The sequence below is a fragment of the Quercus suber genome, unplaced genomic scaffold (genome assembly GCF_002906115.3).
Source record: "Quercus suber isolate HL8 unplaced genomic scaffold, Cork oak 2.0 scaffold_383, whole genome shotgun sequence".
Classification (NCBI taxonomy): Eukaryota; Viridiplantae; Streptophyta; class Magnoliopsida; order Fagales; family Fagaceae; genus Quercus; species Quercus suber.
The window spans coordinates 394,419-411,861 of record NW_027069835.1 but is presented as its reverse complement, the minus strand read 5'-3'; the positions used below and the strand labels follow the sequence as shown (position 1 = coordinate 411,861).

The following is a 17,443-nucleotide window of genomic DNA, read 5'->3' as shown; positions in this document are numbered from 1 at the left end:
TAAGGCAAGTAGATAGTCTTTATTACGCGAATTTGTACAGTTAATAATAGCACCTCTTTTTAACTCATCAAATATAACCCAAAAAAAAAAAAAAAAAAAGCAAAAGAAAAACGAGGATTTCTTCTGTACACTTTGCTCTGGACCTCTGGTAACTTTTTTTTTTTTTTGATAGGTACACTTTGCTCTGGTAACTTTAATCAAAATTAAATCCCTTCAACAATTTACAAGGTGAGGGGGTTGGAGGGAGGGTGAATAATAGGGGCCTTAGACATTGTCACATTCCCCGCAGCCACATTTGGTGCCACTGTGTCCTCCACAATAACAGGGCTAACCTGCATGACTCTCTCTGGCACAATCTTCTCACCATCGACCTTTGCCAAAACTTCAAAATGCATTCTCACATTCTCTGGCTTTGTCCTCCACGCAGGAAAACCCTCAAAATCAATCCCATCTCCTTCTTTCAACTTCTTCTCAACCCCAAAACCTATCTTTAGAAATGTCTGAGCTGACACATCTGCCTTCAACAACTTGAAGGAACCTTTCTTGTTAGCCTTAGGACCCAGCACCGAAGAGAGCAGTGTCTCAAAACCAAGCAAGTTTGAGTTTGAGCCATTGACTGAAGGAAGAGGCCACATTGTGGTGAACTGACTTGGCGTCAAGAGTGTGGTGGCATCTTCTTGAAGATCAATAGTGGAGAGGGCCTTTGATATTGAGGATAACTCCACAAGCCCTGGTGCAAGGCGCTTAAGCTTCAGCCTGTTGGTGGAAGAGGGTGAAGATGAGGTGGGGGCTGTGAGTGAGGTAGGACCAACAATGCGAAGTGAGAGGAGTGAAGCACCTTGTGTACGGGAAGCATGGCGGAGCTGTTCGGCCAGGGTTAATAGACCAGATGCAAATCCATTTTGGGATCGGTTTAAGGGGAGTGGGAATTCAAGTGGGTGGCGTAGGCTAACTGATCTGGCACCCTTGACAGTAACAACAGCACCATCTGCTAACATCACTTTCTTCAAGACACCAGCATCCACATCATGCTGCACAATCAAGATAACAACAAAATGAATGACGAAATTTCAAAGATCACAGCAGTGGCCCTCTTATCAGATCCTAAAATGAACACTCAGTGGGTTTGTTACCCTATGACCATGGTGTTAAAGGAAAACCACTTATAAACAATCGGATCTCAACCTAAAGATACTAACTCAAAACCAGTATGTTTTCCCTTTGATAATCGTTTTTCCATTCTTTTTTTTTTCATCTGAAAATTTTAATATCATGCCTATATAGTATATACAGTTTCCCAAGTATTAGAAGATTTCAAAGGTTTTGCTCCATGAAATCATTAATATCCAAAATCTCAAACAATAGACATTACAATCCCCTAGACAATTTACATGCCAGCAACTCAGAAAATCTTGGATGGAAATTAGATTCCTATAGCAAATACTCACAACTGGTATGAATTTCTACACACCAACACACAACAGTCTGTTTCAAATCCATCTACTTGGGTATATCAAACCCACTTGCAAGACTCAAAATACGAACTGAAAAAGTTTGAGCAAACATTCGATTTACATTTGTGGACACATAAAATCTCTACATTATCCACAAACTCTAAACAAAGATAAAGCTTATTAGTTACTAGTTACTACCATCCCATTCCACCCACATGTTTATATAATCCATTGGATTGCCTCAAGGCCATAAATATCGAATCCTTTAACACCAAATTTTCATATAGATTCAAAAAATTCACCAAATTCCACGCCCAAAAAACCTACAAACCATCCCAAATATGATTCATTTAATTCTAGGAAACAACAAATGCACAGATTAAAAAAAAAAAAAAAAAACTCACTGGAAGAGAGATGCGCATATCTTTGGCATCCTGAATCCAAAGCTCCATGGGTCCAGCCAACTGAAACGGAGCTAGAACCGGCAAGCTGGGATCCGATTTGCCCTTCTCAACCAACCCATTGTCCACTCGGAAAATAGGCAAATCCACATATTCCCAGCGGTTAACATCCTCCAAAAGCTTGAAGGGAAGGACCTTATTGTCGATTTCCACATCGAATTCATACGCCACTGAATGCCCCACTTGGGCATCCCTCAGATCAAACCCTGATACCTTGAAATCATCCGCTTGAAACCCTAATCCTTTCACTATCGCTTCCTTCAGATCCTATACATTAAAATTTTACAATAATCAATCTTCCTTGTTGGCTAGCTGAGATCTTTTTTTTTTTGGTTTTAAATCGAGTTCTTCACAGTTAACAGCGTTTGGTTAACGAGAAAACGAAGAAAATAAATTTTAAATGTAACAATTGAAACCAAATCATTCCCTAGAAATCCCAAACCATGAGCCAGAAATTTTTATTCCCAAAATTTCTTCTGCTAACAAAAATAGAATAATCAAAATCTTATTTCATTAAAGTTGTCAAATTCAGGATTTTGAAGCTTCCCTGATTGCTAGAATTGACCGCGTTAGTTAACGAGAAAATACAAATTCTGAATCTAACAACTGAAACCAGATCCAAAAAAAAAAAAAAAAAAAGGGGGTAATCATGAATCAGAAAAAATATAATTTTCCCAAATTTTATTTTCCTCTTAATTTTCTGAGCAACCAAACAGGAAAACCAAAACCCTAAGAACAAAAAAAAAAAACTGAATTTGCAAAAGAATAAGTAAGAAACTTACAGAGATGGCTTTGGGGTAGGGAGGATTGAAATCTGAGGAAGAAGAAGAGGAAAACAGAGGCGAAGACGACGACGTTTGGATCGCGATGAGGAAAAATAATAAAAACACGGATTTGCATTGCAGAGAGACAGGTTTTGGAGCCATTGGGTTGATTACTTGATTTTGGATTATGGATTTTGATTTGAACAATACAAAAGAAAAGAGGTTGTTTTTAATGTGTGGCTTGTTGTAAAAAGAGCTTAATTTGGGAAAGTTTGTAAAAAAAAAATGAGTGGTGGAGGAAGATTCTAGGAGTGGTGACTTGGAGGGTTTGGACCAATGGGAGAGGAGAAAGTGATCTGGAGAGGAATTTGATTGGTTGGGATTTGTTGGCGTTAACAGATTTGTGACGTGGAACCAAGTCAATGCGGTCTCGGTGCTTGAATATAGGGAAGAAGAAAAAATAGGATATAAATAATAATTTTTAAAAAATAAATAAAAACGTCGCCGTTTGGAGTTTTGATTTTTGTAAAAGAAATTTTAAAAAGTTTTTGGTTTGGTTTGAAAAAAATTCAATGGCGTCGCCCGGGTTCGAACCGGAGACCTTCAGTGTGTTAGACTGACGTGATAACCAACTACACCACGACACCACTTTTGTTGCTTTGGCTGGAATTAAATTATTTCTTGGTGTCATTCCCACACAATTAGAAGTGTCTATTATCATTATGTTATCGTCTTTGTTAAAAAAAAAAAAGTTTACATTATGTTATCTCAAAAAGAGATAAGTGTTTTTTTTTTTTTTTTTGGCATTCCTTTACCACCGCCCATCTAGGCAAGTTGATATCCAGGATCCTAAGTGACTTGTTGATCGAGAGTTCAATCCCCGCACTTACCTAGCAAAAAAAAATTATGCATTTCTTTCTTCAATCAATAGAAACTCAATCAAGCTTTACTACGTACATCGTGTGAATTTTTTTTTTTTTTTTTTGAAAAAGTAGTACAAATCATTTGCACTGGACAGTCTGGACTAGATCGAAAAAATAACTAGCATAATTGCTTCCTTATTGAGTCTCTAGACACCAGAGAAAGTAAACATTCATTTTTTTTTTTATCATTATTAATAACTTTGCAAAAATTTGTGTTTCTATAGTCATTGTAATGGATATACCAATTATGTGTACGATGGTCTGTCTGATTTACCTTTGGGAAGCAATCCTTATGGCTTTACCAGCCAGAGTGATTTTGATTGTGATCAAAATACATCTAAGAAAATCCCCTATAATAATCATTTACGTGAATCTAGAGGTTTGCAACAATACAAGTGTAGTATGAGAAAAGAGAAGCCAATTGATTTGCTCAGAAGGATTTGTAAGTGCCAATTGTGGTGCACCTGAACTTAGAAAAATTATACAATCCTAATGGTGGATCATGTTATTTATCTATCATTCTACTTAAAGACTTTCACATGTTTAAAATTGAGTCGGTTGTTGATAATAATAAAAATTTCTCGAACCTCAGTATTCTTATGTGCATTTAATGCTCTGGTGTTCATCATAAACTTGGTGTACATATATCAAAGGTAAGCTGTCCAGGCTTGTATTGAGCATTATCTCATTCAATGTTGCGAAAATATTTATTCATGTTCACAGTAGTTGGTTCTAAATTAAAGCCTGAGGCTAGGCATTAGGAACTTTGATGCGTGTGGCTCAAAATCTCATTCAGAGTCTCAATGTAAAATAACATTTAATTAAAGACACAGAAGGACCCTGCAACTTACAGTATTTTGACGTGTAAAATGACAGGACTGAAAAAAATAGGTTAGCAAATAAAATGAAAGGAGAATAGATTTAAAGAGGAAAATTAGAATAACAATGAGAGTGAGATAGAGACATAACAGAACCAGTGAAGACGAGAGAATATCAAGCAATCTGAATATAACTATAAGCTATGAATTCCGAATAATCTCATTACCCTTTAAATATCCTAGACGAGAGAATTGTCGTCAAAACCTTGAACAAGATCACAAATAAGGCCTATGATATAATAGAATCATAGGCCTTTGATTCTACTATAAGAAATTTCACTGAAATGTCTAACAAGTCCATGGCTGCAGCAGCTTCATATATATGTTTGTATGTCTGTATGCATAAAAATGCAAGTAATCAACCATCCTTTGAAGTTTTGAGTAGGTGAGACATATTCCCTTCAAATTTAGCAAGTAAAAGATACCTAAGAAAACCCGTGACTGAGCATTACCTCTTTCTGACTTTTAGCTTGTTCTATCTCCAGGATTGCAATTGCTTTTTCTGATGCCTGGTAACACCGCACTTCCTCAGCAATTCTTTGGCGGATGCTATTCAATTTTTCAACCATTAGAGACAGTTCCTTCTCAGCATTTGCAACAGCTTCTCCCGACACACTGGCAACTTGAATAGATGTTCCCATTTTGCCACCATGAGGCTTACTTCCTCCACCACTCATTGTACCAGATGTTTCAAAAAGAGCACCATCAAGTGTTACCACACGTCGAAATTCTTTGTTTCCAAGTCAACATGAATGTGAAATCTCCAAAAACCATATAAACTTCCAAGATCTACTTGCACCAATATGGCAATATTGGTTATTTTACTCTCAATAAGATGGAAACCACCCACAGACTGAACTTGAGGGTTTAACCTCATCAAGAGACCAATGCAAATTAGGAATTAATGATAATTCCTTTCGGTATATTAAACAGATTTACGTTTCTGATACAATGTATGGCAGGGCTAAGATGCCCAAGGCCTTAAAAAATGACTTCTAATCTCTTAGAATATGTTTGCTTACATTGTGACATATTCCGCTTAAGATTCTATCAGCAGTAAAACATCTAAAATTTCCTTCTCATTTGTCTTGGATTCCAGTTGAAAAGGATCTGTCACAAGGTAGATTGCGCAAAATTTTCTTTAGGAAAGTGCGCACGCGCACAGAGGCAATAAGAAATTAAAAAGTTATAAGCTGACAACTTTAGTTACTCCAATGCAACTAATCCAGATAAACTAAGTACAAGCAGCTAAAACCAACTTATTAGCCACAATGCCAAATTATCAAAACACCAGCTTGCTTTTAGAAACAAGTGAGCAAACTTAACACTGCATTTTTTTATTTTTACAATTTTGAATCAGAAGAATAATCCAATGATTTAGAAAGAAACTGGAAACTGACCAGTCAAGATCCTTAACTACAACAGTGTTTCCCAGTGCTGCAAAGAAAGCAAGTTTCATTCTTTCATCCTGAACTTTAATTAAATCAAAAGATGTGGAACTCCCTCTGGAGTGCTTATCTTCTCCTTCAACTTGGGTAAAAATTCAACTTGCTTCTCCTGCAAGGGGAATTTAAAATTATAAAATAAAAAATAAAGTTGTCATAGTTTTATGAGTCCTCTTCAATTAATAGGAGTCTACCATATATGAAGGAAAGATTTATACACACACACACACTACTGTATGGCATTAAATATCAAGGTGGCCACCAAATCTGAATTATCGTTTTCTAAATTTATTGACACCTCCATCCTGTAAAGTAAGTTGTGATATTAAATGCTTAATTCAGATTTTAACTATCATAAAAAAATAAAATAAAAAATAAATAAAAATTGTGATATTAACATTTCAAAACCCCTTTGACTGCTGCAAGTTTTGGTTACACATCACCAAAATGTTGACCAAAAACTTTTGCAACCCAAACCCAAATGAGCAACCCCATAGATCCTACAATATGTAAAGATTTGCTTTGTTATCTACATTGTCTCTTCTTACTATTTCAAACCAGCTAGTAGATTCAATGGGGACAATCTATACTATCATAATTTTAAACTAGAGGATCTACAAACTGGAGATATCAAACCTGCTCTCATTAAGATATTCTAGCCTTAGACACAAGGAAAAGAACATTAACAGGTGTCAACAATTTTACAAAATGCTATTTTGGGGAATGAACAAAAAATATTTATTTCAATAAAGTGAAGCACAAAGTGACAACATATTTGATGGTAGCAGGGAGCATCAAAGATGTAGCAATAGGAAAGCAAGTTTTTTGGCAAGTAACAGGAAAGTAAATTCATATAATAAAAATAAAAATAAAAACCCCAGATTGATAATGACAGCATCGGCTGGAAGGATACATGTTCTCATCTTAATGAAGAACACTGAGCTATTTTAGAGGCCGGCTCCCCATGAACAGCCCATTTGCAAGTTATACCTTCCATCCTTAACTTTCAATTTTTCAGCTAACTAACAAGAATTATGCCTCCAATTAGCATTAGCACTAACACAAGTAATAGACAAAGTGCATCATTAAAAATAGGATATTGATGTAGCAAGCAGGAATAAGAGGGTAAACTTTCACTAAGATAAGACGCAAACTGTACTCACTGTTTATATGCTTCATCAAATTTTAAGTGAAATTATTCAAGATATTCAAGAAAACCTTCATCATGGGGTCCCTGAGCTTTTGGCTTCATAAGTGAAATCTGCTCAACTTCATGTGTCTTTCCCCTTCACAAGTGTATATTTAATTCAGTTTTCTGGTTGAGGGCTAAATAGAAGAAATTACTGTATCTGCCCAGTGGAGTTTGCTGGGCTCAATAATTTCTCCCAATATAGGCTATACTAGTCAGGAAGTTTGGATATTATAGCGGTAAATTATATTATTTTGTATATAGTTCAGGTTTTATATATTTACAAGGATAGAGAGATTCATCTCAATCATGGTGGCTTGAAAATGTGCAAGGTGGTACTTTGAGTCATAACATCATAAGATAAAACTTTTCTTTTGTTTGGGAGCCACTAAAACTTCATCATGAATCATGACCAATGATGTTGATTAGTGACAGTAGTTGTAGATTAATATGGTGTAAAGATGACTCAAAGTTCTTACAGTATACCACTGTGCAAAGACTCAAGAATCAAGAGGAATATTCTTCAAACTTAGAATGTACATGCACATTAACACGAGAAAAAAAGAAAAGAAAAGAAAACTATTAACCAAAATATAAAAAAAGAGTTTCTCCGATAGTTTGGATCATTTCACTAACAAAGTATGAACTAGGAGCATTGTATTGTGCCTAATATTTTTAGTGATTCCAATTCATTCAACACAGAAAGACAGTTTATTCAACCAAAGAAGAAGGCAAGGATTAAAAGAAATGGACACCATGAGAGTGCTGAGCTGGAACAAAAAAATATACCACTAGCCTTGAATGTAGAGAACATCAGCTCCCGCCCTAAAGGGCTGTTGCATGCATTGGTTAAATTAGATACCACCACCCCTGCAGACTGTCAGATTCACTACATAAAATGAAAGAGAACAACAATATGCCACTTCATAGCAGCAATAGTTACGAGAAGAAACTTCATATTAAAGAATAATCAATAGCAATTTCAGTTCTCTCTCATGGTTAAAATGATCAGCATGCATGTTCAATAAGGTTTTTTTGCTAAAAGGAAGGAAAAACCAGCTCAATTCAGTACATAAAATGAAAGAGAATGAAAGTATGCCACTTCACAGCAGCAATAGTTACAAGAAAAAACTACACAACAAAGAATAATCAATAGTAATTTCAGTTGTCTCACTGTTAAAATGACCAGCATAAAAACCAGCTGAATTCAGTACATTTAATGAAAGAGAACAGTATGCCACTTCATAGCAGCCATAGTTACAAGAAAAAACTACATAACAAAGAGTAATCAATGGTAATTTCAGTTGTCTCTCATTTACCTATAAAAGAATTTTTCAGTTGTCTCTCATGGTTAAACCGGCCAGCAGGCATGTCCAATAAGGTTTTCTTACTAAAAGGAAGGAAAATCAGCCCTTGATTTTGGCTGGCACCACCCATCAACCTTCTCACTCACAATCACCATACTTATTATTCAGCTTTGTCACTGGCACCAGCCTACTGCGCCATATTTTCATTTTTCATCTTTCAGCCTATCCCAACTACAACAGCCATTTCAACAAATTAGCAATATATACAAGTTGTCAGGACAAGTGGACCAGAAATTTCAAATATAGATGACATACATAGTAACATGGTAAACAAGCAAAGTGAGGGGGGAAAAAACATAGGGATGGTCGGTTCTAGTGAACAACATTGACCACCTAGTTGCTTTCGCAAACATATAGAATGGTACATCAACCTTGCCCTATTCTGTAAAAGAAATTGTTATCACAGGAAGGATTTCATCTAACAAAAGAGGATGCAAAATAGTGTTACCTTTCCAAGTGTTGATTCCAAAAATTTGGTTGGAAGAATCCACAATAACTGGTTAAGAAAAAAGAAGTTGCACATTGTTGCTACCGAGAGCTGTCACCTCAAACTACTATACCCAATTTAGGGTTAACTCACTTTAGCACCCTGCTAACGCCAGAACCTGAATTTGCAACCATGAAGCCATAGACAGGAAGCACTGGGAGCAGACGTTCATTCTCTGCTGAGTAATTAAGCTTCTGCCTGACAAGCAACTCCGGATATTTCTTGCTTCGAGATATTAACAGATTTCTCAGAGTTTGCAACACTTTGGCCTTCATTGATTAAGCCACTTATATTGGATGCTGGAACCCATCCAAATCTAATCATAATTTCCAGAGCCTTTGCTGCATTGTCCATATTTCCCACCTTGTAAAAACCATGGATTAGAGCTCTACATGTAGGAAGATTTAGCGTAAGTCCTTGCCCTCCAGCTCCATCAAGTAACTTCAACACTTCAGGAAAATTTTCCTTTTTGCATAGGGAATATATTAGTGCATCATATATTTCACTGTCCAAGATCATACCCTTGACTAATACATCATCTACCAACTTTAAGGTTTTCATCAAATCACCTTCCTTGCAGTAAGCATCACCTATCAAGCCATATGCCATTTCATTGGGCTCAATTCCCCTTGCCACCATCTCCTCAAAAAGAGCAAACATCTTATTTCTTTTTCCCATGTTGTTGTAACCACAGAAAAGTGATGTGTAAGTCACAATATTTGGCATGATATTCTTTTTCTGCATCTCCAGAAAGTGCTGCTCAGCTTCCTTCACTAATCCTGCCTTGCAGTAAGAATCAATCAGAATTGTGTAGGTCACATGATCTGGGGTCAGATCCTTATCGATCATATATTCAAACAACTGGTTAGCTTCCACCAATTTCCCAGACTTGCAGAAGCCATCAATCAAAGCATTGAAAGAAGACGTGGAAGCAAAGCCCTTCTGCACCATCTCATGAGATAAGGAAAGAGCCTTCTCCATGTCTCCTGCTTTGCAGCACCCATTAACAAGGGCAGAATAGATGAAACAATCAGGTGGAACCCCCTTTGATGGCATTTCATCCAATAATCGAAATGCCTCCATTAAATTTCCAGATTTGCAGTACCCATCTATAATTGTAGCATAGGTCACACCATTAGGAGCCAAACCCTTTCCTGAGATTCCATCAAACAGTTCCCTAGCTCTCTCAATAGCACCCAACTTGCAAAGTCCGTTAATCAAGGTATTATAAGTAACAATGTTCGGAGTAATGCCTTTCTGGCACATCTCTTCATGGACTTGAAAAGCTCTGTCTAAATCACCTTGCTTACAGAAGCTGGAAATGAGAGAGCTGTAAGTAAAAACATCAGGCACCAGAGACTTGTCAATGAGTTCAGAGAAAACCTCCATTGCTTCCTGAGTTTTTCCGTTCTTACAAAGACCATGGATGAGGACACTATAACTTTGGACATCAGGAATGACCCCTTGTTCAAGCATACGTCTAAATGCTGAAAAGGCTTCTGTTATGTTACCCTCTTTACAGTGCCCATCAATCAGGGCTGTATAGATTACATCATTAGACACTATTCCACACTCTAGCATTTCCCTGAAATACCTGTCTGCTAATTGCATTTCCCCTGCCTTACAATATCCATTGATGAAAGCCCCATAAGTATATTCATTAGGCTTTAATCCCCTCTCAATCATTTCAACTAAGAAAGTCTTTGCATCTTCCATCCTTTTGGCCTTGCAAAGCCCAATTATAAGAGAATTATAGCAAAAAGCATCAGGCAGAACCCCATTTTCCCTCATTCCTTTCAATATCCTTATTGCCTCATCAAATCTACTTTCTTGGACGTGACCTTTAATTAGAGTTGAGTACAAAACTGCATTTGGTTTCAAACCCCCAGCAATCATTTGCTCCAGAACACTATTAGCCCGTTGCAGATCACCACAACGGCATAGACCATTTATTATAACACCATAAGTGGATATAGTGGGTTCCAATTTCCTCTTCTTCATCTCAAGAAGTAGGTCATAAACCTCTACCAATTTTTTCTCTTGATAATACCTATCAATTAGAGGGGTAAAAGTCTGGGTATCAGGTGTTATCCCAATTGCAATCATCTCCTTCAAGATAGTTCTGGCCTTCTCCACGTCACCAACCTTACAGAACCCACTAACAAGCACATTATATGTCACCAAGTTTAACTTTATTCCATGGGCAACCATCTCGTCCTTGATTCTCAAGGCCTCTTCTACTTTACCTTCTTTCATGAAACCATTAACCAAAGCAGTGTAGGTAAAAAGATCAGGACGTAGACCCACATTGAACATCTCTTCCAATACCAACTTTGCTTCCTCCAACCTTTTCTGTCTGCATAACCCATCAACTAGTGTGGAGTAAGTATACTTATCCGGGACCAACCCCTTTCCTGCCATCGACTTCTTCAGCTCAAAAGCTTCGTCAACAGCCCCACTTCTGCACAACCCTCCAATCACTACATTGTAGGTAACCACATTAGGACGACAACCCTTCTCCTCCATCTCAAAAAGCACCTTTCTAGCCCCCTCCACATTCCTAACTTTAAAAAGCGCATTGATCACATTAGAGTAAGTATAAACATCAGGACTTATCTTAGCTTCTAACATCCCATCATAAACCTTCCAAAACAACTCCATCCCATTACACTTAACTAAATCCTTCAACAAAGAATTACAACACAACAAACGAGGCAGAAAGCCACCATTTTTAGCTTCCAAAAACACAGTAACAGCCTCATTCAAAAAACCCATCTTCCTATAAACATCAACCAAAATCTCAATCACCATAACATCACAATTAGACCCGCCACAGTCTACACGACACCTAAGAATAGAATCAAGAATTTCCAAAACTGGCTTCTGGGTCATCACCATTCGCTCTAAAACGCCACTAGCATGTGCATAAAGCCTCAAATTACACAGAGAAACAGCCAGAATCGAAAACGAATACAAATTCTGAGGACCACCACCCATTTGAGAAGTGGACCAATCAAAGAAATGAAGGAGGCGTTTGGGGTTAGATACCTTGTTCTGAAGAAGAACGGAGCGAACAACTTCTGGGTTCAGCTTCTTTGGTATGTCCGACGATTCGATGAGGCACTGCCAGTTCATTTGCTTGAGCATGGCCGAGATTTCGTTGACGGTGTCTTCGTTTTGTTTTGTCGAGGTCTGTGACTGTGAGTGTGAGAAAGTGCAGAAGTTTAAGGATTTTGGATCAAAAACATGATGTCTTCGTTTTGCTTTCGCGAGAACATGCCGATTTCGGAGTGCGAATGTTAAACCCATTGTTTTTCGTTTCCGATCAGAGAGAGACAGAGAGTCGAGAGTGTGAAACAAACACAGCTATAATTTATATAGTGTAGTAGGTAGACGAATGTTAAAGAGCTTCACTTCTAAAGGGGTATTTTTCTTTTCTTTTTTTTAAGGTACTCATTTGGTAAGCCAAAATGTCAAATGCAAAATTATTTCTTGATAATAGCTAGAATTTTTTTTTTTTTTTTTAATGAAATACTTAAATTTGTAGTTGCAAGTTGCAATCACGGTTGTCATGTGTAAATGTTTTCAATTTTTGGGAAATTAAAAAAATAAAAAATAAAAAATAAAAACAACACACACACACACTAATGTTATTAGTGTAAAGCGTCAAGCTCCCATACCATCTACATTTTAAATAACTATTGGCCCGTTTGGTTTATCAGTTCAAAATGTATGTTTAGTTTTCAAAACACAAAACAGTACTGCCCAAAACCAGAAAATCATGTTTGGTGGCCCATCTCTGTTCACGTGAAGTTTGAAAAATGTTGTTCGAAATCATGGGCTTTTTAAAACATGCTCCGGGCTATTTTTAAAACAATAAACACACATTTGAGTGGCAATTCGGTAATAAAATTGAAAAATATATGGCCCACCTAATTAGCCTTTTATCAATTGTTGTCTCCTGTCTTCCTCTCATCTCTCTTCACGCCTTTACCAAAGCAGCTGGTACCAAAGAACTCCATCTCACCCACACACCGAATCAAGCCAGCAAATTCTCACCCACCTCCATAACTCCTCTCATCGACCCAGCTACATTAAACCCATCTCCATTAATCCTCACCGACCCACCATATACGCGTCTCCTCCATACACCGCATCACCAACCATTTCAGTCAATCAATTTTGTCCACTTAATAATTCCATGCCCAATTCCTACGAAGAGATCCCACCCTGACCTACAAATCTTGGTTGCTAACCAAAACCCAAACAGTGCGAAGGACTTCGGTGCTAACCAACAGCCAAACTCACACAGTGTGAAGGCCTTGGTCAGGTAAAATTTGTAGTTTTATTAATTAGTTGTTGCAGCTTTCTTTCACATCCCCATCTAACACAGATCAGTTCACATTAACCCAGCGTAGGCCATATTTAGTCCGAAATCCTCATTCAGATGGAAGTGTCATCTTCATCCTTCACCTCCTCTGTTGTGCTATACAGAGCATCTGATTCCTCCTTTGCTTCCTCCTCTGCTTCCTACAGCGAATCTCACCATGTTCCCTTCCTGGTAGGTCTGCGTAAATCAAATATTGATATCATTTCGTAGCAACTGAATCATTTGCTTGCTTGTATTATTGTAATAATTTTGTACCTAGGTCATGCATGTTGTCTTAATTGGGCCGTTTATCAATTTTGTTGATTTTTAGCATTTTGATTAAGCTTAACTTGAAATCTAACCATGTGATTACATTAATTTTGATGTTATATTTAATACCATGAAAGTTCGTCTAATTTGATTGGAGCCGTGAAAAAAAATCAGACTTGAGGGCGTTTGAGATATCACTGATTACATGAAATTACCCATGTTGCATTTTATTGTGAACAAAGTATGTAATTTTTTATGGAACACATGCTAAAATTATGCTTCAATATCCATAGAAAATTTTTAGTACTAATAAATATATCATTTAAGTCTTTTTATTTAAGCATGCCATTAACATTTTTGCAGCAAATTGATTANTAATTCTGAGTAAGTAAGTATATATATATATATATATAAGCTGTGTGCATATATAAGTCAAGGGATGAGCCAAATACTCCTTCAAGCCAATGTCACTTGTATGGTCAATGCAATTAAGGTTTCTTGGCATAGCTAACAATGTATGAAGCAGATATGTGACACATTAAATAAATTTGCAAAATTAAATGCATTAGCTTACTTTTTGGAAATATTAATAGACAAATTAGGAATAACATGCCTAATTGAATGCACCATATCTAATGAAATATAATTACATAAGGATTCGGATAAGCTTTTCCACCTGATATAACACCAAATTGAATGCATTAATGCAGTTAAGTTATAAGCACAAACAGTACCAATAAAGTTCCTATAAATGGTCTCAAATTTGGAATTCATCAAACCAATCCCAGCAGAACAAAAAAAGTTAATATATGCACCAATGAAGTGAAGCACTAGTTCCCACTCCCATAAAAAAATCATAGACAACAATGAATGACCCAAAAAAAAAAAAAAAAACCAAAAACACTCATATATTTCTGCATCTATAAGTCAGTCTATATAACTGTGTCTAACCATTGCTGGAAGCAGTAGATATATATATATATATATATAGCTGTTACTGTGTGTACCACATAAAGAAAACATAAGATTTTTTTTTTTTTGAGAAGTAAAAATATATATATATATATCCATATAATATCAAAGCATCACACAGAATTTGAGATCAAAAAAATTCAGATGAGCAACCACTGAAACTAGAGATCAGATTGACGTGCAAATGAATAATTTCAGCATATTTGGTGACAACCACAACTGTATACACATATACCACTAATACACACACACACACACACACACACACACACATATATATATATGTCACCAAAACAAAGAAATTCATAGAAGAGAGTGACAACCACAAAACATATTTCTTACATAAGTAGCATAGATGTCCACAGCAGTCAACATAATAAAAGAAGGCAGCATTCAAACATTGTCCTAAATATTAACATAATACAGACTTTTCCTATTCACATTAAGGCACACTAAGAGTACTAACTAACTTCCTAGGCTATATACACGGGCATATCATCGATTAACTGCCTAGGCTGTCAACCACAACCACCACTACTGCAATCCACCCTCAATAAACTCAATCCAGGCCCTTCTTCTATTAACCGTCATTGCAAAAAAAGCGGCTCTACTCTTGGCGTTATGAAGCTCCTGCACAACCTTGCAGTAGGTGACATGATCCACATCAGTGTGCTGGTTGAGGAGAGTTACAGCTTGTGTAATTGACTCAGAGTCAGCCCCCACACCAGACTCTCCAGTGTTGGTGGACTTTTTCCCCCACGGTCCTCATTTCAGTAAAACCCCATATTGCCTCAGTCATGGACTCAAGGGAGTGGCCTTTCCTCCGTTTTCCGCTTGAATTAGATGGTTCACATGGTTGCTTTTCAGCTTGCCTCCGGCTTTGGGCTTCACTCGGTGTGGGCAGCTCCTCCACATCATCCACACCATCTATGTTTACATTGACATGTACCCCCTAGATAGGAAGGCTGCATCAAGTTCTCTCTCTTCATCACTGTTGGGAGCTGGTTGGGCAGATAACATTTGGAGGAAACCCGTGGCTGTGTTTGAATTGAAAAGTTGGCCCATCAGATCATAGTGTCTCAGCCCCTTTTTTTGAACTCCCGGAATTTATGATTGACCTATTAACAACCATATATAATGGGTTAGATGACTTATTCATATAAAACTCAATACAAGTCAGATGGGTAATTATAATAACCCTATATTAACCATCCACTCTTATATACCAAGAACAGAAAGAGTAACAACATGTCATCAAACTTTATACCAAAATGTCACATATATAACTGAAAATAATTCTAACACAAGAGCCTTTTTATTTGAACAATTTGTGTTCTTTGTGAGGTGCCTAATCACTTATTAATATGTTCTAAGCAACTCACTTTCCATATACTAGAACATAATTTCATCACTACCTCAAAGGGACAAACATTATGAACAACAAAACACAAGCACAAACATATTTGTTTGTAAGATCAGTACCAATAGATCCATGAGAAAACACACAGAGTAATAGCCCAAAAAAAAAAAAGGACAAGCACAAAAGCAGCTGGATAAACAAAGCCTGTTGCACATTAACACCAATAGATCCAACTAAGCACAATATAACTGAGAATAATTCACAAAACTACAATAGTTTGAAGTATGTTAAAGGACTTACCGCAAATGCAGCAGCCCATGCTTCCTCACTGGTCGTCACAGTATTTGAAATGGGGTCCCATCCCATTCCTGTACGTGCGATGAGCTGGGAGAACGTGCGGTGTTGGGTTTTCATTCGTTGATATTTTTGTGTAAGTTGTGTCTTGTTGAAACCTCTATTCGTACGTTTGTTAAACTCATTCGTAACAACTATCTAGGTTCCACTCTTGAACTGGCCTTGGGTATATTCCCTTTTGCATCCTCTTCTAACAATATTTCAATGAAATGCCTCTCGACTGCAGTAGGCCACAACTTCCTTTCCTCGGCATCAACCGCTCTCTCATCCATCTAAATAAAATTTGATATACTTACAACTAATTCTCATTTGAAATTGTATGATACGGATTAACAAACATTTACCTACTCACTAAAAACTACCAAGCAGCAAGCATTAACTTCAAAGTAAGATCTAAATCTGGAAAGTTCATCTTTACAGCATAGAGGATACAGCTAAGTTTGGAATGTAATATTTGGTTCAATATAAATGATTGTCAGAAATTCTAAGTATAAGCAATATAGAACTCTTGTTCTTAGCAATTAATTGGTTGTTAGGATTGATAACACCTCTCAATATGATATATTAGATACTACTTAACCCAAAAATTTATATTTTAGAGTTTGAATATAATTATATCATATTTATTACACAAATTCTTTATTTATTTATTTATTTTTGCACATGCAATTTCTGCTTTACCAATGTATACCCAATAATTGTTTACAACTATAAGTGAATTTAAAGCCCCATAACCAAAAAAAAAAAAAAAACATAGCAAAGGAAAATACAGAGGAAAACCACACACTTGTATTCATTTAAGCACAAATTCATACTCAAATAGAGATAGGTTGAGAAGTGAGTAAAGAAGAGGGGACATAGCTAAGTGATATGGTAGAAGTAGAATGTGAACGCGAAAAACCCCTCTCCTCCGTGGGGAAAGGTCATCCAGTACTGTCCTTTTATCTAGTGATTTGTTCGCTTTCTGCCAATGAACAAATTGAGGATAGAGTAATGTGTATGCATGGTGGGTTTTTGTTTGTAGTTTGTACAATCATTCCTCCTTTTTTAGCAAGACCAACTCCTTGCATTTAAAACAAGTTTAAATAATCTTCATAAAAGAAAAAGAAATAGGTTGCTTTTGCTATTAGGCTTACTGTAGTCTTCTGCA

The 17,443-nt window shown here is 36.7% G+C and overlaps 2 protein-coding genes and 1 non-coding gene across 13 annotated transcripts; all 3 read right to left on the bottom strand.

The window, feature by feature from the left end:
• Positions 1–2,924, bottom strand: LOC112022318 (protein TUNICAMYCIN INDUCED 1). Its single transcript, XM_024054882.2, has 3 exons — positions 2,698–2,924; positions 1,859–2,182; positions 1–1,031 (listed from the first exon to the last, which is right to left on the bottom strand). The coding sequence occupies exons 1-3, from the start codon at positions 2,839–2,841 to the stop codon at positions 222–224; spliced, it is 1,278 nt and encodes a 425-aa protein (XP_023910650.1). The 5' UTR covers positions 2,842–2,924; the 3' UTR covers positions 1–221.
• A 328-nt stretch (positions 2,925–3,252) lies between these two features.
• Positions 3,253–3,326, bottom strand: TRNAV-AAC (transfer RNA valine (anticodon AAC)). The gene has a single exon. It is a non-coding gene; the product is annotated as a tRNA-Val (tRNA).
• A 1,267-nt stretch (positions 3,327–4,593) lies between these two features.
• LOC112022314 (pentatricopeptide repeat-containing protein At5g61990, mitochondrial) lies at positions 4,594–12,360 on the bottom strand. 11 transcript variants are annotated; one of them, XM_065760814.1, is made up of 4 exons: positions 8,930–12,360; positions 8,434–8,652; positions 4,933–7,991; positions 4,594–4,814 (listed from the first exon to the last, which is right to left on the bottom strand). In XM_065760814.1, the coding sequence occupies exon 1, from the start codon at positions 12,275–12,277 to the stop codon at positions 9,155–9,157; it is 3,123 nt and encodes a 1,040-aa protein (XP_065616886.1). In that variant the 5' UTR covers positions 12,278–12,360; the 3' UTR covers positions 4,594–4,814; positions 4,933–7,991; positions 8,434–8,652; positions 8,930–9,154. The 11 variants fall into 11 exon arrangements, with proteins under 11 accessions (XP_065616886.1, XP_065616885.1, XP_023910644.1 ...); XM_065760813.1 differs by having other exon boundaries at positions 4,594–5,590; positions 5,881–7,991; XM_024054876.2 differs by having other exon boundaries at positions 4,594–6,037; positions 7,089–7,991.
• Between the last annotated feature and the right edge of the window lie 5,083 nt (positions 12,361–17,443).